Source organism: Gavialis gangeticus, unplaced genomic scaffold, assembly GCF_001723915.1.
Source record: "Gavialis gangeticus isolate Ggan-Ray unplaced genomic scaffold, GavGan_comp1, whole genome shotgun sequence".
Classification (NCBI taxonomy): domain Eukaryota; kingdom Metazoa; phylum Chordata; order Crocodylia; family Gavialidae; genus Gavialis; species Gavialis gangeticus.
This window is the reverse complement of record NW_017729006.1, coordinates 42,583,897-42,607,236: the sequence shown is the minus strand read 5'-3', so window position 1 is coordinate 42,607,236 and position 23,340 is coordinate 42,583,897. Positions and strand designations below refer to the sequence as shown.

Genomic DNA, 23,340 nt, shown 5'->3' with positions numbered 1-23,340 from the left:
CCTGCCTAACAAAGCTAGGCAGCGCGGCTCCTGTCCCCAGCCCTGTCCCCTCCGTGAGCAGCTGACAGCCAGGAGGACAGAGCTGGGGAGAGGAGCCGTGCTGTCCTGTCAGAAGTGGCCAGATGCCTGGCTGGGTTTGGCATGCTCTGGCAGCCTGCTGGGAGACACATGGGAGCACCGCCGTCCTGCTGGCCCCAGCTAGCGCAGGCAGCCTACACACCCCTCTCCCCCCGAAGGATGTATGTCTGTCTGTTTTGTTCACTCCTTACCTAAACTAGGGTGTTCAGAGTAAACCACAAAACTTACACTGCTTCCACCTTAGAATTTTTGAACATCCATACTTAGCCTAAATTTCCACTGAAAATTTTTATATATAAAGTTCAAATTTTACAGGTTTTTCTCTCTCTTTTTTTTTTTAATGTAAAACACAATTAGAAGTACTGGTATTAGTACGCTAAACTAAATACCTGGACAATATAGGTGCTGTACCAATTATCAGGCTTTTAACTATCTGAAAAGTATGTGCGTCTTGTTTAAGCGTGCTACATGAAATGTTCTTTCATACAATTTTTACCTTACTTCCCCCACCCCAAACTACTGATTAAATAATGCCTAGATATAATGCTGGGTGCCTATACTTGTAGTAAGCTTTAACAGGTTTCCCCTACTCAAGGTTAAATAAGTATTTGAAATATTCAGTAACACTGGTGCATGTTTTCTGATCTATAAAAACGTATGGAGAAGGTTTTTAAAGTGAAAACTATGATTAAGAGCTTATAGGACAACACTGATATTTCCCAAGTCTGATAGTAACCTGAGTGGTAAGTGATAAGCAAACATTCAGTACCCCAATGGAAATGTGTCATCTATATTCAACATATAGAACAACTAATTTAAAGAAAATCAAATAGAGTATTAATTGTAAGGAAATAGCAACAACCCCTGTAATAGCCAATGTTAGGCCACCACATTATTTAATAGTCTTATGACTTTTTCTCAAGCTGCTGTAAAATCTCCAACAAGGTACTGAAATTTGGCAGAAGGCAGTCCTTGGATCAGGCAAGTGTTTGATTGGGAACCTCAAAAACCATCAGCTTTTTAATGGAATAATACTTCTATAACTGTAATGTAGAACAAATATGAAATCACAAATAAAACCGGTAACAGCAGGTTTATGCAAATACTGACTAGCATTAGGCAGAAGGTAGGGCAGGGTAGCACCTTAGAGACTAAATGGTTGAGAGAGGCATGAACTTTCACAGGAAATAACCCCCTTTTTCAGATCCTATGGATGGAGATGAGACTTATTAAAACAGAAGTCTTCCCTGTTGTTCAATAATTTAGTGTCTATTGCATTGTGCTCAAAAGCCTTTATTTTCCCTCAAAAAATTAAATGTAACACTTAGCATTTAGGAAAACAACAGTAAAATGGTTTGGATATACTTTTATAAAAAGGGCCTAGTGACTTGTTTTCAAGTAATTAAGCATAACTAGGCCTTGTGTTTTAACAAATAGGAGTTTGATTATTATATACCAAATTCAACAAATCAACTAAGTCACTGACTGTAAGAGATATTAGGGAGGAGGGGAGGGGGAAACATTGGCATACAAATCTCAGCAGCTTTCCACATATCTGATACCTACCTTGCTGTATCGTTAGTTGGCAAGGTGGACATTCTCCTGCATGGCACACCTGAGTACAGTTATGTTTACGACAATTTAACGTATTCCCACATACATTAGAACAATGAATTGTGGTGGACTGGCCACAGCGCACTGAGTGACTGTAGATAAATAACAGCATAATTAGTAAAATATCTTACTTGGACTTAAGTATTCCATATACATTCATCAAAGTAATTGCTTTGCAATATGAGCTGCACTTCTTCAAAGGAAATATACAATAATGGAATGCATTAAATTGTCCAGAAACTAAAAATGGATCATATCTCTAAGTCAAAGGCAGGCTACTATGTAAATCTTCGCACATAAAAACAGAGAAAAGAGCTTGATGTCACATTAACTGGATATACTGCATTATTTAAAATACAGAACACCCTTTTATATTATTATGCTATCTTTTAATAGTTTAAAGTTAACTTTGTTGCCAAGACTGTCATTAAGGCATCTCCTTTCTAGTAGTGCATTACAGACATTGGTAACTTTCATAATATGCTTATTCTTTTTCACAGCCTCTCTTTAGGTCAACAAGTATGTTTAGAGCACAGTATTTGACTTTTGTAGATTTTATTTATGCCATTTACAACACATAATAGCATATACATATTTCTGCCTTGTATATTTGGAAAAGAAGATACTGAGATCTGTGAATCACGTTTGTTTCCTATGTGGTTCATTCCATGCTGCTAGATCAGCTCCCAAAAAAGCTGCCACCTACACAGATTAGACTTATGATTGTGTCAGAAAAATCTCACTGTTCCAGGAAAGGAGGATTTCTTTATATTGGTACCAATCTGATATTGGACTGATGTATCATAGAATCATAGAAGCAGGGTTGGAAGGGACCTTGTAGATCTTCAAGGACGAACCCCTGCCTGGGCAGGAGAAAAACTGGGCTCACACGATTCCAGCCAGGTAGGCATCAAACCTCCTCTTAAAGGCCCCCAGGGTAGGAGCCAGCACCACTTCCCTTGGAAGCTGGTTCCAGATCCTAGCCGCCCTAACTGTGAAGTAGTTCTTACAGATGTCTAATCTAAACCTACTCTCCTCTAAAAACTTCAGACATATAATCAGGGTAAAGTTATCTTTTAAATGACCTGGCCTCAGCCCTGAATGTAAGAAAAGGGACCTTGATCTTGATTTGGTAATATATGAAATAACAGTGCATTTCTTACTTTAATTACTTAAAGTTACAGTGCCCCAATAAGGTTTTTTACTTCTATAACACTAATACATCCTCTTAATCTAAATTCAAACTTCAGTTCTTTTGTCTGAGATACGATGCAAAGACTAGCAATGCTAGTAGTATAACAATGTTCCTTCTGTAAAACCCATGCACCGATTATAATTGTGGGTGTCATGATTTTGTACAGCTACACTAAATGACTTGGCTCTTAAACCAATATCATAGATGTTCAGATGAAAGGGCAAATGTAATGCTTTGGGAAAAGAGAAATAATACCACAAGAAGCAATTTGCAGCTCCAGATAACCTGACCCCAATATACAGGACAGTATGTCAGACTAACTAAAGGCAGCTGGAATTCTATATGTAAAACAGTACCTCTAATATTATTTGAAGTTTTTAGCTGAAATTAGTATACTTCTAAAATTAATTACATCTCCTATTCCAGGTTGGCTGGCTAACAAGGTGACCTTAAACCATAACTGGGAGAAAGTATGGCTGGAGGGGGTGAAATAACTTTATTTAAATTTTTTTTTAAATAAACATAATTAATTTTTTTTTTTGCTTTTTTATCACCTTTCCTCAACACACTTATGGTATCAAATGGAAAGGCAGATTTTAAAAAGTGAGGTTAAAATGTTAACAAATAAGTCAAAAACAGTGCTTTCTACAAACTGGTTGATATTTCTGCAATCAGTGGCCGACTACCTCCTGATCTTCAGGATCAACTAAGCCCTTTTCATTCTGTGGGAATGAAATCAAAGATTTGATGGATTTCTGGAGAAGGTTTCATAGATTCATAGATTAAGGGTCGGAAGGGACCTAGTAGATCTTCTAGCCCGACCCCCCGCCAGGGCGGGAGAACAACAAAAAACCCCAAAAAGAGAAACGGGACTTTGATAGGAAAAGGTATTTGATAGGACATGATTTTTATTCCATTTGAAAGTACAGGCAGCCCCCGCTTAACACAGTTTCACTTAGCACTATTTTGCTATAGCGCTCATTTAAAATTCATACCTCGTTTCACTTAGTGCTGAGCCAGTTTCGCTATAGCACTCAGTGAAGCAGCAGCAGCGGTGGCAAGAATCGGTGTGGCAGCAAGTGGGCAGGCGGGCATGGGCTCGGGGCCTGCACTGGTGCCACAAGGCCAGGGCCAGCAGGGACCCAGTAGGAGTGGGGGGGACCAGGGTGCCACATGGTGCCAGCTGGCAGGTGGTGGGGTGGGGAGAAGCAACGGCAGTGAGAAGCATGAGTGCAGGGCCCCTGCCAGTAGAAGCATGGGCCTGGGCTGACGCATGGTGCCGGAGCAGCTGGCAGGCAGGGGTGTGGGGAGAAGCAGCAGCAGGGAGAATCATGAGTGTGGGGCCCCATGGTGCCGGAACTGGCAGAAGCGTGGGCCGTGGGCTGGCACGTGGGGCCGGAGTGGCCAGCAGGCAGGCAGAGGGGTGGGGAGAGGCAGCAGCGATGATGAGAAGCTACGGCAAGAAGAAGTAACCAATTATTTCTATTTATATTAAACCCTATGGAGAAATGGGTTTTGCTTAGCGCAGTTCCACTTAACACTCGGTTTTCCCGGAACCAATTAAGAGCATTAAAGTGGGGGTTGCCTGTAACCAAAACCAGTCTGGACACAAGAGAATACTTGGCTTCGACCTTTCTAAAAACCCAAAATATTGCTACTTGGAAACTTAGTAAACCAGAGACTTCAACTGTGTGTACTGGATGATACTGAACCAGCCTGTAGATGAGTGGCTGTTTTTTTGGCTACCACATTTTCCTTACCTTGTATACAAAAGAAAAGTAAAATTTATGACGACAAACTCTGGGGACTGAAATGAAACTTTGTTCTTCTTGCAATCAGACTTCTTATTTCTCTCCAAAGAACTTTCCAGCTTTACCCCAGTAGATACAAGCTTCTGTTGAAGCTCACAGTAGTATCTACCATGGAAGCAACCACATTTGCTGCAGCTTCACATTCGTTGAAATATATTCATTTCCTGCTAGGCCAGCTCAAAATTTTCAAAATACAGGGTTTTTCTGAATGTTGTTCCTGGCATAGGGAAGGTAACTTAATCAATATGTTTAAGGTATGATGATCTTCTGAGGTCCCTTCCAGCCTTACAATCTATGAATCTACATTTCTTAGTGCTTTTGAAAAGGAGCAAGAACAGGGATCTGATTACACAGTATTTATTTTTAATGTAGGCAAATAACAGCAAGGATTGTATACTGTCTCACCTTGGGCAACCGAGCTCTTGGAACCAGTTTAAGAAGGCTGAATATACATGCGTGGTGGGTATCTGTGTGCAACCATGCACGCGTGCACACACCCCACCCCGAACATAGAGCTTTTGCCACCAAACACACAGAACATGCCTATACTGCTTTTGAAGAATTCATGGAGATGCTGCCGAGAAGCTTGTACCACACAGCTGCTCCTACAGCACACACCATCCCTGGAAATGAAGCAATGAAGGCAGGCCAAGTGCAAGTTTGAGAAGCAGGTTCATCACAACCACTCTGAAGAGTGGAAGCATGGTGTGATGGAGGGAGGTGCCCTCAGGGCAGCTTCACTGCCACACTTCCAATCTAGATAGAGCAAACTAAAGAAAAAGGGTACGCAGAAAGCAATGTGTTTGAATTTAAGGAATTTAGGCAATTTAATAAGGGAATACATTAAGCACTTCAGGTCTCAGAGGTACCTTCTGTTTCTTCTACCTATTAAACTAAGCCCGGGGTTTTCAACCTTATTTAGTCTAAGTACCTTTGATGGCCAGATGCCAAGCAGGGGGAGAGAATGGGGGTAGTGTGCAGCCGGACATGGAGCAGGGAGGCGGGGCGGGTGGGCAGGGAGAGAGCACTGCTGCCTCCCAGGAGCAGGGCCGGGCGCGGTGGGGTGGGGTAGCTCATCAGGCTGGGGTGAGGACAGTGGTGCCCCTCTGTGGGGTGGAGAAGCTCACCGGGCTGGTGTGTAGTAGCGATGGCCAGCGCGTGCAAACTTCCCGCCCGGCAGAGGGGTGCCACTGACCTCGCCCCGCCCCAGATCAGCTCCTGAGAGGCGGCAATGCTCCCTCCCCGCTTGCACGTACCCCCTAGCACAGGTCCAAGTACCCCCAGGGGTATGCATACCCCCCTGGAACTAAGCTTTCATTTATAGGATACAGGTGAAAAGCATTTTTTCCTGTGTCTAAGTAACTTTAGGTAGTGCTAGGTTAGGAATGAGGATGCTTTTACATCTCCCTCAGTGAGTCAGATAGGGTGGGGAGGGTGGAATGAGGTGAGGATCATTTATCCTAGCCACAGGAAAAGGAAAATTATTCCAAGAATTTAACTCCAAGCCTCAGTATCTAGGCACATCTTAGTCTACCCATTCACAGAAAGACAAAAAACAATTCATCGTATCTTCCACCAAGGGCAGGGTTCCAAGCCTTTTCATTCCTACTAAGGCAGAGTTTCTCTCTCAATAATCAAAGTGCTCTGTTCACTGCAAATTAATTCTAATAAAAACAATTTTATCACCTCATGTACCAAGTTAAGTTGAGGTCAACGGTAGTTATGTAACAGAATTAGAAGAGAGGTCAATTCTGGTCTCACTGAAGCTGTCAGAGTCAGCTACTGACAAATTTGGAAGAAGTGATGCCAAGCATATAAGCAGAGGGACTAGGCTTTGTGCCAGGAAAGTGACTAATGAGCTGTGACGTACAGAGTCTACCACCAGTACAGACAAAATTACATGGTAACAGATGAAGCGGAGGCTGGGATCCATATTAAAACACAATTAGAACTAGAGTTACTGTAGACCTTAAAATCTAACACCAGACATCACGGGTAGACAAGGATTTTCCCAATCATACCTAGTCTGGCCTGGTTATGTGACGGTAACTTTGGCAAACTGGGCCTTTTGAAACAACATGCATGTGCATATGTGAGTCTCTAAAATATCACTCTAACTTTGCAGTTGTGTCAAATGGTACTGCAGAGTCTACCCTAGTGGACACCTATATTTTCAAGTGTATGTGACCAATATGAACAGACTATAAAGAGAGAAGGACAATCTTCATGCATTTATCCATGGGATCATAGCTGGAAGTGATATCAGGACACAGATCTCCTCATTCAGCCAAGTCCCAGTTCACTCTAAGACAGTGAGAGAGCCATTACACATTTTGGCCCATAAAAGAACATTCATTTAAAAACAGAAGTGAAAAAAGAGAAGTCAAAAGCTATGAGTGTTGCTATATTCTCTCAGTGCACACTAATGACAATGTGAATCACCTGTGGTATTCTACAGCTTCAGTCATGAACCAAAGAGTACATAACCAAGACTTGAGCTTTATTAGTTTGTGTCACTGCTTCTCAAATGCCAAAGAATACACTAACCCCTTTTTAATCCTTGTCAAACAAAAATGTAAGAGGCACTAACATTTCTTCTAAGATTTCCACATATAAGAATATAAGGCAATCTTGTTAAAATATAACTGTCACTGAATTTTGAACACAGAGTCATACATTTTATCTCTTTTGGTATTCTGAAAACTATTTACAGGTTTTAATTTAACATGTTTTCATCTACTAAAACTCACCTCTGAGCATTTTACCCATTACTACATGTACTGCAGCAAAGAAAAAAAATTGTTTGATTTCAGTAGGTATGACAGTATTTCATCTACAATCAGTTTCAGTTTTCCATCTTATTCTTTCACACAGCAATGAGAAAAAAAGGTGTTCTAAAGATACGAAAATGTAATTCCAAAAAACAGACGACTTGAAATTGGCAAATCTCCCATTTTTTTCTCCAAGTTAATAAGGATGAGGTGTCCAACTTCAAGCAAAGCCGTAAGAAATAGCTACACCTTTTCTAACCCACTTTTGCACAGAGCATGCACAACACACAAAAATTACAAGCAAAAGAACAGCGTTTCAAAAACTATTTCTGTTCATACAATAAGCAGCAAAAATAATCTCACCTCGTTCGTCTGCATTCACACATTTTTGTCATAAAGGCAGGGCATGAGGGGCAAGGCCCTGGATGGCAGAGGCTTAAAAATGAGAACACAATAAATTACATGAAGATTTATGGTATCTTAACAGACACACTTATTCCACTTGAAGAACAGAAAATTAAATGATCTACTGTAACACAGACATTCTGTCAGTTTTAAACACAATAGCATACCAGAATTTAAAGCTTGCTTAGCTTTATTTTTTAAATGATCAATCTTAATTTTTATTTTAGACTTGACATTATTCCTCTAATCACTCTTGTAAATTAGGGTGTTACTGTACATTCACAGATTTTTAAGGCCAAATTGGACTATCCCTATTATGCCTGACCTTCTGCACAAGAGACCAAAAATTTCTGAATTAACTTTCCAGATTCTCTTAGAGAAACAGCAAAGGTGATGTGGCCAAAGCCTCACAGCAACTAGAACCCAAGTGTCTTGAATTCCAATCCAAAGGAGAACTCATTGTCAGCCTTCCTCTCAAAATTACAAACCAAACACAAACCTAGAGTTACTATGGAGCATTACTAAATTAGAAATATTCCTTTATAAAGCAGTTCGATGGACTGGGAAGTTAGGGTTACCTACTATGTCTATCTTCACAACAGTAAGAGGCCTAACAGATGTCAACAATCTTAATACACTCTTAATTCTTCTGTAAAACAGCCCACATGTTCTTTGTTCTGGCTAACAGTTTCTGAATTAGAGGAGTCTTTTAGGCAAACTTGCCCAAGAAATAATTTTTTTTTTCAAATCATTTTATGTTTCCCTACCGATGCAAAAAAATATGCATCAGTCCTATGAAAATGGGCAATATCTATTAAAACTTAATTTGTCATGAGCAGATCTCTTTTTACAATACAATTTTAAAATCACTCAAATAATGTTGTATTTGTTCTAACAGCACTAATACAATTTCTTTTGCATTCAGCTTGGAACTGAATGCATTTAGCATTCCTGTCTTTTCCACAACATGTAATGGGGGTAGGGGTGAAGATGGACACAACTGTACTCATTAAACCCCTTCTGTGGGGAAGAAGAATGGCCCAATAATAAAAGGTGCTAGACTGGAATATGGGATACACAATTTCATTTTCTTGGCCAGTCACAGACATTGTGAGACCTTAAATAACTTGCTCAGTTTTCCTCTGGTAGGACTCAAGAAGGAAGAGTCCTTGCTGCTGTTTCCACCCAATTATTTGTGATCTGCAATTCCTCTAACACCAATACCACCATTATATGTTAGTACAATGGAAATGTAACAGAAAAACATCCACTTCTTCAAAAACAATATTCACAGCCTAGTGAATAAAATATATTTTAAACAGCCAACAAGAGAATAGCCTGCATTTAGTCATTAGAAGTCTACTTACACAAGCATTTTTGTTTGAGAAATTACTGACTGGCAAACTGAAAGTACCCAAGGAGCAATTGGTTTCCAGATTTCAATAATGTTCTGTGAATTATTACACTGTATTTATAAACACACTTACATATTACAAAGATGTGGACAGTCCTGACCTGGTCTTCTCTTTCCACAAAGCTCTCCACAGCTATGTGGAATTTCATTTCTGTTCCATTCAGGGTTGTTTACTTTACCTAAAAGCAAACCAGATGACCATATTTGTTCATATAAATACTAAATTAAAGAAAAAAACCTGTATGTGGTATACACAGTTACAGATATTTGTATTTTCAGTACTCAGATTCTATGTTTAAGAGATGTTCTGCTTTGAAAATTAAGGGCAAGGTGGAGTTTAGGGGTGCACCAATAGAGATTTTGCAGGCTGATACTGATAGCTGACATTTAAGGAGGCATATCAGCAGATACTGATTTGATTTCCAATACAGCTGCCTCCAGCTGGTCAGTCAATTGTAGTGGAAGGGGAGGGAAGGGGTTGGGGGGAGATCAATGTCCCCCCATTGTGAGGCATGGGTGGGGGGGAGAGGGCACATGCCCCTGGATCTGTGCAAGGTGCGGTGGAGCAGGCTGCAGCCAGGGCTGTGCAGTGCTCTTCATATGCTGGGAAGATGCTGCATCCACCCCAAATTTTGTCACAGCAGCCCGGAGTTGCTTTGGCTTAATGCTCCGCCTCCACCCACGCGCTGGGAAGAGCTGGGGCTGTACTGGGCGGCTGGCAGTGGTGGCACTGGGAGCAGAGGGCAGCAAAATTTGGGGCAGATGCAGCATCCTCCCAGGCCGGCCCCTCGCCAAGAAGAGCCCTGCACAGCCCCAGCTGCAGTCTGCCCCACCCTGCCCCATGCAGATCTGGGGCCACAACACTGGGGTGCAAGCAGTGGCAGGAGACACACCCCCCCACGCACCCCACACCCAGGCAGCACTTGCCCCTGTCCTTGCCCCCTGCCTCACCACAGGGGACACTGATCTGCCCCTCCCCCACAACACCCCACCCCTCGCTTTCCTCCCCTTCTACAACAGACTAACAAGCTGGAGTCAGCTCCCTATGCTGCTGGCTCTGTTTCTGGCTGCATGAGCGTTGTGCTGCGGCTGCACACAGCACGGGCATTTATTGGTCAAATTATCAGCCCCATTGGGCCAATATCCAACACAACAAATTCTCTTGATATCGGTACCAATCCAATATTGGACTGATGTATCAGCGCACCTCTACTGGAGTTTCTTTTGTCTTTTATCTTGAGATTGAGGGGCTGAATGAGACAGTTAAGAAAAACAATTAATTCTTAAAGTCATACAAGTGGTCAGACTAATATTCAGAACTCAGCTGTAAGCTGCATAAAAGGCTAAACACTGAAGCACAGTAATACTTTGTTAAAACAAAACTCTCCATGTATCTTACTTACAGCATCCTATATCAAATTCTGTAATTCTATGTACAAGAGTGTTTATATTTAAAACCTATAAATAAGCAGAAGCCAGATGGTGGCTTCATCTAAGACCTCTGCAGGGGAGAAATACCCATGAAGTAAATTTAAGGGATTATGAGACCAAACCAATTTCAGATAATTGAGTTCAAATATCAATATCCAGTATCAAAGAGTATTTTCAGTGAAAAAGCATTCATGTTTTGTTAAGAAACAGGAAGGAAAACATTTCCATGACAGGGGTGTTTTAGAAAGCAGATTAAAAGTTTGATAAGTGAGTGGTGCCAGAGAAGTGCTAAGGTCATCTCCTGACCCTGCTATTTTTTGTTCTATATTAGATAGATATCTATGGCCTGGTCTACATAGGAATGTGTCACACCAATTTAAAGCATATTTTTCATAAGTAGAGATAATTATACCAGTACAAAACCCTGTAAGGGCACTGAACCTGTTCAAATTAACAAACTAAAGCAAAAAAAGTCACTCTTGTACCTGAATGACCATGCCAGAGTTTTAATGAGCATGTTTTCTTACATAGAACACACCTTTTTTTCCTCCCAACATTGGGGTGCATGTATTAAGTGGGAAAGCTGATTTTCTTCCCAGGATAGAAGCACCCTGCTTTGACTCCTGCTCCACAGTGCAACAGCTACAGGATTAATATCCAGAAACAAAAGACTTAATGGCTACTGCTCTTCATTCCAGCAGTGTTAGTGACAGTCTCTCCTTTTCAGCAGTCTTGATGTTCCACTAATTAAGCTAACCTTTCTTAGTGCAATTTGGCTGTCTTCTAGCTGCTCTTGTTCTCTCTCCTCTTTGGAGACTCTTTAGCACTTTTCAGAAATCTCCACCCACAGACACCAGTCTTCAGTAGCAGCTAGGATTTCGCTTTAGATAAACAGGAAAGGAAGGGTGAGTCAGCTGAAGATTAGCTCTGTCCCTGTTCTATGGAGCCATAACTCTAGAAAAACCTTTTTTTCTTAATTCTGCCTTTCAATAAGGTGTGTATTATATGCCATAGCATACTGCATGCAAGAAAATATGGCAATTTAAATATCCTGTCTTAAATATATATCCTATATTATACCAGTGCAACCTTCCATACATACAAGGCCTATAGCTGAATCACAGAACAACAGGGCAGGAAGGGACCTCAAGAATTCATCTCATCCAACCCGCAGTTTCAAATAGATCTACATTATGTCTACCACAGAAGAAGAGAGGCACTTACTTTAGCCATTTCTTTAGATTTTTTAAAATTAACTGTCTTTACATAAGTAATGATTTAAGATAAATAATAAAAATTAATGTAGCATTTAAACTAAATGTCATATATGATCCTCATACAAGAATGAAATTCTGTGCAAAAAAATCAACTTGTTAGCTTCCAGTACAAGGAAAGTTAGAGCCAGAGAGTGCTTTTGGAGATGTAAGAGGGAGAGTGGAGCCAGATATTTAATAATTTCTTGCCCAGGGCAGGGGGTCGGACTCGATGACCTACTGAGCTCCCTTCCAACCATAACATCTATGAATACTAAACCTCTATTAATTAAGAAAACTGTAAATTAAGTAACTGTAAATATGCAACACTTACCACAAAAACAAGTATAAATAGCAGGAACTCTGGTTGAAGCATTTTGACAAGCAGGACATCTCCAACCACTATTGCCATCTGCAAAGAAATTAAAACATAGAACAGCTTCTTATTAATTTCAGATATATTTTAAATAACTTATAATAGCTGTAATGGCCAGCAAGCTTTTTTTTTTTTTTTTAAATCATTTCAAGTAATATACTGAAATGCTTTAGGATAAAACTGATTTAGTGTTGATTCATATTCTGAATAGTTATATAAAAATGTCAGTATGACCCACTTTAAGCAAACTAAAAGCGGATAAAGCTTACAAACTGATTACTAATGAGGGATTTGCAGTTCATCAGTGTTATTTAAGGGGGTTCATTTTCAAACCAATGTCACTTTATCAGCAGTGATTTTATATTTTTGTCTAGGGAAACCAATAAAAAGTTTACCAATTAAGCAAAGATTGGTGTGGTGGTAAACAAAAGACAGTGATCTAAATCCAAGCTCAATGCTAGATGCAATAAAAGTGCATTAGTGTAACCAAATGCAAAAACGTGTACAGATCAGTCTATAGCACCAACAAACAGAGAAGCTGTCCGAGTGCAAAGTGTTTTTAACTTAGCAGACACAAAATTAGCATAAAAACAACAACAACATTCAAATTGGAAATATTATGCAAGTTTAATGGCGAGAACAGCCTGCTGCTGAAAATAATTACCATAGCAGACAACAAACTGAATCCTCCACCTCTTAAACTCAAACTTCTTTTTAAATTACATTTGGCTGAACCACAAATTGCTGGGCTAGATCAAGTCACCAGGTAAAATTCTAGAGCCAGTATATATAATACAGGAGGATCAAAGTAAGTGATAGCAACAGTCTTTTCTTGGCCTTAAGAGTTTTATAAAGTCACACGACAGTAAAATGTAATAAATAAGACCCAGCTAAGCTCCTACAGATTTCAAGAATGAAAGCAAGCCTGTTTATACAATACCACTTTCATTACAGTGGTTTAAAGTATCCTCCCTACTAGCCTGCCACAGAGGGGTGGGCTGTGTGGTCTATTTTCTTAACATTATTGCCCAAAGGAGCAAATAAGGCAAAAGGTGCTTGGCTCCCTGGTACATTTAATGGAAGTGAAAACATTTTCAGTCTGAGACCAATACAAACAGTCTCAGAGTAATTAATCATTAATCAGTCTCAGTGCCCGATCAAACTGACGAAGTTGTAAGAGTAAACCAGTGCTTGACAAAAAGTTATTGTGGAACATTTCAACTCAAATTGTGTGCAACAGATCAGCATATAAAAGGATGTCCAAGTGACAAGATGGACACTGTTCAAAGGCACAGAACTACAATTGTAGGCCCAGCACAGAAGAAAAAAAATGATCCTTTTATGCAAAGACATATAAGCACACAAACTGTAATCCTTGATCAAATCAGTAACACTGTGTATCCTTATCTCCAGAAGTGGCCAGCACAAGAAGCTTCAAAGAAAAGATGCACAAATCTGCTTATCTGGGAGATGTTATTATAGCCACCAGTTTAGATATTTTTCCAGTATCCAATCCCACTTTGAAACTGGCTGCATTCTAGCATTACTGCTCTATAGCCAATAGTTACAATAACCGGAAAACACTTAGGTTCCCTCTACATGTTACACATATTGCACAATTAACTAGTTTTCAGCAAACCTAAGAGTCACTACCTAGTCTTTCAATAGAGAGAAAGGAAAAAGAAGAGGTAAACACAGAAGAATGAATACCATGAACAAGCAAGCATTGGTAATCTTAATTTCTGTACCACTGCGGACTAGAACTGCTGAGAAGTTGCACAAAAGCAAAGGCCTAGCATTGTGTGTTAAAATGTAGTTTCAACTGCTTCTATGATTTGTACATGTGATTTAACATCAGTCAGATCCCATACCAGAAGTGTGAAAATGCAAAATCACAAACACATACAAGCTGTTTCAGTCTCCTTATCTGATATTATTTAGTTTACACACCTGTGTTATCTATATGTATGATTTGAAATTTAGCCAGAAGCCTACACACTAATCAAGTGTTAGAACTGTAATATGAACTCTTAAAATTAAAATAATTCTGATTATGCACATCCAACTGTAATCTTGCTGTACTTGGAGTTGTACTAAGATACTTACTTGAACAGGTATGGAGTTTCTCATTATCCAACTATCATTAAAAGAGACAAGTTCCTCCACAGGGATGTGAACAGCTAAACAATTAATCATTTCACTTATAAGCCCAGTGATAACCGGTTAGCTTGCCAGTTATCAGTTAGCTCAGAGTACATGCAGTCTGGCAGGGAAGCCACACAGCGCCCCAGCAGGAACTAGAAGATGGCAAGGCAGGAAGGAGGGAAGAGCAAGGAGGAGAGGAGGTGAGAGGGGGACTAGTACCCATAGACTAAGAGGAAAACAAGAGGTGGCCAAGTAATAACCCATCAATTAAGCAATTAGCTACTCCTTCACAGGTGCTCCTTCCCCCTAAGCACAGGGGCTTCAAGTGAGCTGTGTTGTCTGGCTGGATTTGCCACTGCCTCCCCCCACTGCCTGGCTGTCAAAGGGTCCCAGAAGTGGGTCCCAACAGCTGCTGCATTATCAGTTAATTGTTTAACTGATATAATTACAGAAGGTTAAACAAGTATTTTTTTAACAATATTTACATCCCTCTTCCCCCATACATCAAATAAGGAAAAATACTAACCTTCAGCTTGAGAGGCTGGTGATCTTGCCCACTTCTTAATGCAGTTCAGATGGAACACATGATAACAATTTTGACAACTCCACACTGGGGCTATTATTCGAACCACCTCACAGCATACCATGCACTCGTATTTCTCTGTGGTCAACTGCTCTATCAGAGACCCTGTACAGAAATGTAAAAACAGCAAATGATGAAGAAAATGCAATACAGAAATCAAAAATTAACACACAAATCTGATTAATTTTAAATGCAATTTCAGAATCCCACCCCCCAGTGGATGCATAGACACACAGTTTGGGCTTGTGTGAAAACATGAAAAGATTCCAATACAATAATGCTCCATTATTATGTACATCTTCAGTTCATGCAAAAACAACAACAAGCTCTCACTCAGTTAATGTTCTCCCCAATCTTACTTTCTTCAAGATTTTAATCTGGCCAAAGAAGTCTGAGAATTTGCAAATCAAGTCAAATGAAATAATAGCTTTACAAAGTGTTTATACTGAACTTTAAACATGTAAATCAATATACACATTTCAGTCAAAATGAGGCTGAATTCCTGAGTCCATGTATTATCCATAGGACACTTAAAAAAAAAAAAAAAAAGTAATGATGCTGAACAGGGAACATGGAGACTGGGAGGGAACATGACACTGAACAGAAATCTGGGAAATAACAGCCTTTCGGGAAAAGCACAGTTCTTGGACCTCTCTGTAGTAGATCACTGCTCCCTCTATTCTCTTGTGAAGACAGCACTTTAAGTTAAGAAAGAAAAGCAAGACCCAGAAAAAGCTTCAAACAAGTCCATGTTCAAAAGTTTTCAGAAATCTTAAATCCACAAAAAACAAAGGAGCTCTAGATAATAAGGCTGACAACGCTCTGAAGTCTGGAGCAGTAAAAAATTGTCTGCCTTGTGATTATAGTTGTTCTCTCGCTGGGCTGAAAAAGAAATTTTGAATAGATGTTTTCAAGGACTCAAAGACCCTCTTAAGGAGATCTTGCTGCCAAGCTCAAGGCAACAGTCAATGCAGAAACAGGATGCAATGATCTAGGATTCTGAGCTCTGGGAAACAGAGCTGAAAAGAACATAATATCCTTAGCATGTGATCAAGTGAAAAAAGATGACTGAAGACTGAAAACTACTGGTTCTCAGCTATCCCACCGATAAAAGAAAAAAGGACCCTTAGCTGAGTGCAAAGAACCAGTGGCGTTATACACTGTTCTCCTGTAATAGGTTGCCTACCTAATAGGTTAAGAACCTGCTACTACGTGCGAGTTAATGAATTACTTAACTCAAAATCATAATCCAAATTGCAGTGTTGAATGGATTCCAAAGTCTTTCAGAAGACCCATTACAGAATCTATTCGGGGCAGAATGCATTACAGAATCAATGCTTTATCTATTTTTGGACTACTATCACTAAATCATTTTACTTGGCAATTCAAAGTAGCATCTAATTTTTTCCAATTTCCAATCTTATTTTTCTTGGTACCATGTACTAGATTTTAGCAAGTGAAGTCCAGTGAGAAGAGCTGTATTTGATTGTGGCACCCTGTTCTTCCCTCCTGCATGAAGAACTATAGAAAACATTTCCAAATTCAGAAGAGACTGAAAAAAAAGAAGTTCAACAAACACTTGTCCAAAACTTTTCAAATTTCTAACAAACCTGGTGCCTGATGTGACCTCCATTATGAAGTCTAATTAAGACAAGATAGAATATTAATCATTACCAAAAACATTGTTTCCAAAATTAAAGTATTATGAAAAATACGTTGATACAGAAGAGATACATTTAATCGAGTTGTTATTTACATTCTGTAAAATGGATCCTGCAGAGTGCTGATCACTTTCTTTTAAATTATCACCAGATTTAGAGAATCACAGATATTAGGGTTGGAAGGGACCTCAGGAGGTCATCTAGTTCAATCCCCTGTTCAAAGCAGGACCATCCCCAACTAGATCATCCCAACAGAGGCTTTGCCTACGCATGTTTTAAAAACCTCCAAGGATGAAGATTCCACAACCTCTCTGGATAACCTGTTCCAGCGCTTTACTACCCTCCTTGTGAGAAAGTTTGGCTTAAGATGGGGGCAGGCAATTATTTTGGGCGGAGGGCCGCTTACTGAGTTTTGGCAAGTCATCGAGGGCCACATGGCAGACAGCCCGGGGCAAATTAATATTAATTTTCTAAATTTCTTAGGGGCCCTGTGGGATGGACAGAACGGCCTGGCAGGCTGCATCTGGCCCCCAGGCCGCATTTTGCCCACCCCTGGCCTAAGATCTAACCTAACCTTCCCTTGCTGCAACTTGAGACCATTGCTCCTTGTTGTCACCTGCCACCACCAAGAATAATCTAGCTCTACTCCCTTTGGAACCACCCTTCAGGGTGCTGCTATTAAATCCACCCCCCCTCCATGTCTTCTCTTCTCCAGCCTAAATAAGCCCAGTTCCCTGAGCCTCTCCTTCACAAGTCATGTGCACCAGTCCCCTAGTCATTTTTGTCGCCCTTCACTTGACTCTCCACAACTTGTCCACATCCCTTCCAAGTGGGGGGTCCAAAACTGGACACAGTACTGCAGGTGTGGCCTCAAGCTGATTAACTAATCAGCTTCAATTGAAGATGTTACTCAGCATCTTTTAGGACCCAGGCCTTTAATTTGGAAGGTTAAGCAATCCAGAATACTTACCTGTATGAGTTTCCTTGTTCTTTGGCACATCACTTTGCTTCTTCCAATACTGCATCTTGCTGAAATGAAGGGAGGACACATGTCCCTCCTGTAGGGGGAGCTTTCTTCCACTACGTTTGACTGAATCAGTTGGCTGGTGCGTCTGTGTTATGCTGGTCGAGTTGTGATCACCAGTGTGAGACGATTCTTTTTTCCTCTCACTAATTTTCTCTCTTGGGGTGTGAGTCACAGAAGACTTCTTTACTTTTACATTTTTGCAACGGTGGGTATCTTGCCTTTTCTGAAGGTCTTTATCTGACTGGGGTTTACTCCACGTAGACTTTCTAGGATATTTTTTGTTTGCAAACGTGTATCTTTTCTGTTCATCACCACTCCCAGCACATCCATCATAAAATGGTTTTCCAACAGACGCCTCTGAGGAATCAGACTGAGTCAGGTCCAAAGGTGGGACATTTTGAAACATCATATCCTTCTGTTTAGAGGTCACCCTCCTATCTCGGTCATGTGAGTGCTTCCCCTTCTCTCTGTACCCTCTTCCCGACGCATGCATCAGATGTGTTTTCTTTGGCTTTGCTCCTCTGTTATCTGCATTAGGTACCTCTTTGTCAGTATCTGAAGAACAAAAGTCATTGTATTCTCTAGGAAGTGTTCTCCTCCCTGGAACCACTGTAGTATCTAAAATTGTTGGGTCTGCTGTGCCATCAGTCGGTGCTTGCCTCACCCGATTTCTAGTATATGTCCTATCGCTTCTTGATCTATGCCATCGCTGGTTTTGGAAACTATGATTCTTGTGACTTTTACTGGTACTTGCAAACTGAGGAAAATCTTGTTGGCTCCTACACTGAGTCTCTGGACTATAGAAGTCCTGTTGCTTTGTAGAAGAGCTTTCATAATCAGTGCCTCTATCAGAAGATTGACTTGGAGATGGTAGATTATTTCTGCTCCGATTCCTGTTAGATTCCAGTCTACCCTGATTTCTCCAATTTCGATCAGAAGTCTGTCTCTCTCTTGGAATGAAGTCAGCTGCTTCTGGATTGAAGTGCAAAGTACCTAGAAAGTATAAAACAAAATGAGACAGAGGTGTTTAAAACATTTAAGCATTTTTCCTGTGATATACCGTAACAAAATTTACTATACACACAATGGGCTGAACAGGGCAATTCCTTTACATACTGGACCCCATGAATAGAACTAATATCCAGAAATTAGTTTTTAAATAAGCCAGCATGGGTGTGCATGTATTCTAATTTCATCAGTAAAGGAAAACTGTGTTAATAGAATTAGGGTTGCCTGCTATATCTTGCACCCATAAAAATGTCAAGTTTACCAATATCTGAATTTCTCAAAACCTGGACAGGGAGAGTTAAAGCATTCACATTTGTAACCTTAACTCTGCTTTTGGCTTTGGCAATAGCCATTGAAAATGGTCTCCAGGCAATCCAGCTGCATTCACTATATTAGGCATAACTGGTTCAGCCTGGCAGAGCTGTGGCTGAGATGATGCATTCAGGGAAATCACACCCATGAGCCTGGAAGGATGTAGGTTGGTAAGGACTGTCCCTCTCTGCCTGACCCTCATGCATGAAATGAAAGGAAAGAGAGAGGTGCATGTATACCTTGAGAAACACAGTATACCTCATTTCACTGGTGCACTGTGTATGCTGTTAGCACAACCTTATCTCATTAAATCCATGTCTTCTCCAGTCCAAGTGACAAGAAAACCCCTGTACCTTGATACCATCTGGCACTGTGAGAAGATCTGTGAAAGCTGAGAAAATCAATGTTCCTTCTGCAAAATGGGCAAAGCGCTTGATCATAAAGAAGGTTCCCTCTTACGCAGTACAATTCAAATGTATAAATACCACTTTGCATGACATTCAGAAATGGCACACTATACACCAAGACAACTTAACTTTCATATTTTGTTACTGAATATTCTAGGGATTTCTAATGGAAAAAAAAGATTCTGTATGACTACAGTTCTTCAAGATGTTGCCCATATGCATGTCCTCACTATGGCCACACATGCACCTCAAGCTTGGAAACTTTTGCCTTGGCAGTACCCATGCCACGTACCCTAGGGCTATGCTTCCTTGTGCTCCATGTTGAGGGTATAAAAAGCAGTGCAGGCTTCTGGCGCTCCTTTCCCCTCACAACCTCAGGCGCTAGATGCAGAAGAAAAGCAAGAAGGTGGAATGCAGCTATAACATGAATACCACATCCTGAAAATCTCCTACTACTTCTTTCTCCTTTGAGTGACTGTCCATAAGGACATTCACTATGGCAAGTACTTCCAGGTATATGGGCACTGCTTTGGATTGTCAAGCAGAGAGTGAGTGAAGGTTTGGCTTTACCAAAAGCAAGACTTGCCCACAACGCTTCTGCAACAACTGTCATTGGCAAAGCAGGTAACCAGGCTCCAGCTGTCAAGCCCTGCAGATGGGTGGTTTTGCAAGGAAGCAAACAAGAGTTGCCTAGTCTTGGTATAACAGGGTCTGACACTGCTGACAGGTCCACATTAGCGATGCTATAACTGTTTTGAGGCAATCCAACATCAATTAGACATTCTTTTCACCTTAGAGTGCTATGCCCATTAATCCCTTGATTAAGGAAACAAACAGCCTCAAAGTTCTTAAAAGGCTTAGTCCTGTGCAGGTCGAAAGATGAGACTCTGTTGTTGTTAAGCAATGTAACAGTTTCTCAGTTTGCAAAGAACAAAAAACTTCAGAAAGAACACCAGCAAGTTGAATGTTCTGGTTAAGGTGGAATTCAGTAACCAACTTTGGTAAAAAGTTAGGACAGATCCCCATGTAAAGGGAAGCCACCAGAAGCACCTGGATTTCACACATCCCCTTTCCCAAAGAGATCACTACTTAGAAAGCCATTCTTTTAGAGTAGTGGTCTCCAAACTTTTTAAGTAGGAGATCACCTTTGGCATTTAAAAGCAACCCAATATCTACTGTGTGTCGCCCCCTGCCCAACAGGTAAGTCTATGGGGAAAGAAGGGGGGTTGGGGGCAGATCAAGGCAGAGGGAGAAAAAATTATTTGGGGCACACCTCCCCAGCAGATAAGTCCTACCTGGCCAGGGCCCCAACTCAACTTACCCCTCCTGCCTCTGCAGCTCAGTCCCTCACCACGGGGGCCTTGATCTAGCCCCCACCCCCTTCCCTCCCCTGCAGACTGACCTACTGGACTGGACCAGACTGGGGAACCACAGCCTCGGATCAACTTCAAGAGGCTCCAAGATCTACCGGTGGATCGAGATCCACTGGTTGATGACCACTGCCTTAGAGGAAACAGAATTTTGCCAAGGGCTCAATGGGAAGGTACTCCCATGAAGGACTTAAGTACCACTCTCTGGTACTAACAGGGATGAAAGTATCTCCCTGGAGAGAAGATTCAAGTCAGGACTTGAAGAATTTCAGGCCTGCTGTGTGAAAAAACATATGTCAATGTGTGTGTACTGGAGGTCAGTGACCCAAGATAAGACAGCAGACTTATCCACCCATTAAGTTCCAACAGATATTGTAAAATGATCAACATGGAATTTTTATCATCAGGAGAGTTTAATCTCAACTGACACCAATTCCTAAATCTGGTCTACCTGGCAAGATAAATATGTCCTTTCTCCTGTAGATAAGGTTGTCTCTGGCCTGGAGAATCAGACCATGCCTGCTCTACTTCAAGACCTATACGGCATCCAGGGTATTGACACAAGGACAGCAATCTGAGTAAGCCCTCTCTCAGCAAGCACGCCTGGGGAAAGTAGCAGTGACTTGGTCTGCTTACTAGTCCTCTACGTCAACCTGCTAAAAAGCAAGAAGCCTGGGTCTGCCCAAACAGTGATAAATATATATTTTGAAAGAAGAGCTGAAAGAATGATACCTGGTCACTCAGGGGAGAGAAAAGCAAATCTAAGCACCTAAATAACATGCAACTTTGTATGCATACCTTTGGAGAGCAGGAAGTTACTAGTAGTGTGAGCACACCTTAGAAATAAAGGGGCAACATACATGAACAGCAAGAATGACAAAGATACTTAGGTCTACTGAGAGACTATGGCTTTGTCTTTAGTCTTCCCAGGTACAAGGTGGGGGCTGCAGTCCCCCAGCCAAGGAGGCTGAAAAAAGCAAGGTGATGGGGAGATAAAGGAAGCCCTGACGAGACAGGTCAGAGGCAAGGTCTGCATTAACACCCATGAAGCTGGCTAGAAACTGCACCTTGGATTTAAGGTACAAGATAACAGGGCAATGTCCTGGTATTTTCTTTTGTTTATTTACTCTTATTTACTTTTACTCTTCTATATTCACTACTTTCCCAGGAAAAACCACAACTGTATAGATGTTCAGGCTTGTTTTCGCCTCAGTTAAAAAATGGCCACTCCAGGAGAAAAATAACCTGGGAACAACCAGGATTAATTACTCCCAGGAGAGTTTCTCCTGGGACAGCAATCATCTGTACATGCTGTAGCTTGTCTCAGAAGAGAACACAATCCTCCAACATTAACCCTTTCCTCCCAGGGAGGCAGCATGCCCCTTGCTAGACTCTGCTGCTCCAGCAGAAAGCAGAAGGTGCCCCCTTCACAACCCCCAAATTGTGCTACAGGAAAATGCAGGCTAAGCAGTGTGCGTCAGCCAACCAGAGCTGTTGCCAGGTAGACTAAGGGAGCCTGCAAAGCATTTGAGATTCTGCTCCCCCCTTCCCCCTCCCCCTCTGGTTGCACAGTATCAGTACTGCAAGCTCTCCAGTCTTCAGAGCCTCAGCACCTGAATGTCTATCAATGTGACTCTGGGTAAGTTTCTCTACTAGGAGAACAAACCTGGGAGAATTCTCCCAGATTATTTGAAAGTGGGTATGCCGCCTCCATCTGAATGCCAACATATGGTTACTGGTTTCTTATGTTTGTTCTGTTCTTATAATAAATCTTTCTGTTGTTTGTCTCCTTACTGATTGCTTAAGGAAAGAGTGATTTTTGGGCACGTGATATTCCAGGCTGACTCTCTCTCTCTACCCAGAGTAGGGAAATCAAAACAGCAGCATCACTCCCAGCAGGGCTTCATGAAGTTTATAAGCACAAAGGACAACCCAGGAGCACTCCATCCACAGCAAAAAAGGTTGAGAAGAACTGAGAAGCAGGTCTTGACTCAGAGCACCAGAATGGACAGAGAAGGGGTAGGGCATGCAATACAGGTATTGCTATGTCAAAAGCTTCTAAGCTGGAGTGCTTGAGCCACATGCACACCCACAGTAAAGATGTGCATATGAACATACATTGAAGGAAAAGATATGTTTGTTGTTGAAGTCACCAATCATTTGTGTCAGTGATTCTCACCAGAGTGTGACAGTATTCTGGGGTGCCATGAGATCCTTTTAAGGATGATGTACAATATTAGCACTGCTAGGTATGCAAACACATACATATAAGTCACAAAATAAACCCAGACATTTCAAAAATATTATGACCTGCTGTGGTCTTTGCAATAGAAAAATTCCTCTATTTCATAGATTTCATAGACATTAGGGTTGGAAGGGACCTCTGAAGATCTTCAAGTCCAGCCCGCTGCCCCAGGGGCAGGAAGTCAGCAGGGGTCATAGGATCCTAGCAAGATAAACATCCAAATGTCTCTTGAAG

General features: G+C 41.2%; 1 protein-coding gene across 1 annotated transcript in view; it reads right to left on the bottom strand.

Annotated features, from left to right (window-relative positions):
- Window positions 1-23,340, bottom strand: part of NFX1 (nuclear transcription factor, X-box binding 1) — a 103,561-nt gene that overhangs the window by 72,888 nt on the left and 7,333 nt on the right. The window contains exons 2-7 of the mRNA XM_019508727.1: window positions 17,708-18,757; window positions 15,020-15,181; window positions 12,307-12,384; window positions 9,362-9,467; window positions 7,833-7,904; window positions 1,645-1,784 (exon numbers count right to left, since the gene is read on the bottom strand). Coding sequence (XP_019364272.1) covers window positions 1,645-1,784; window positions 7,833-7,904; window positions 9,362-9,467; window positions 12,307-12,384; window positions 15,020-15,181; window positions 17,708-18,757 — 1,608 coding nt within the window. The remainder of the gene's footprint in view (window positions 1-1,644; window positions 1,785-7,832; window positions 7,905-9,361; window positions 9,468-12,306; window positions 12,385-15,019; window positions 15,182-17,707; window positions 18,758-23,340) is intronic.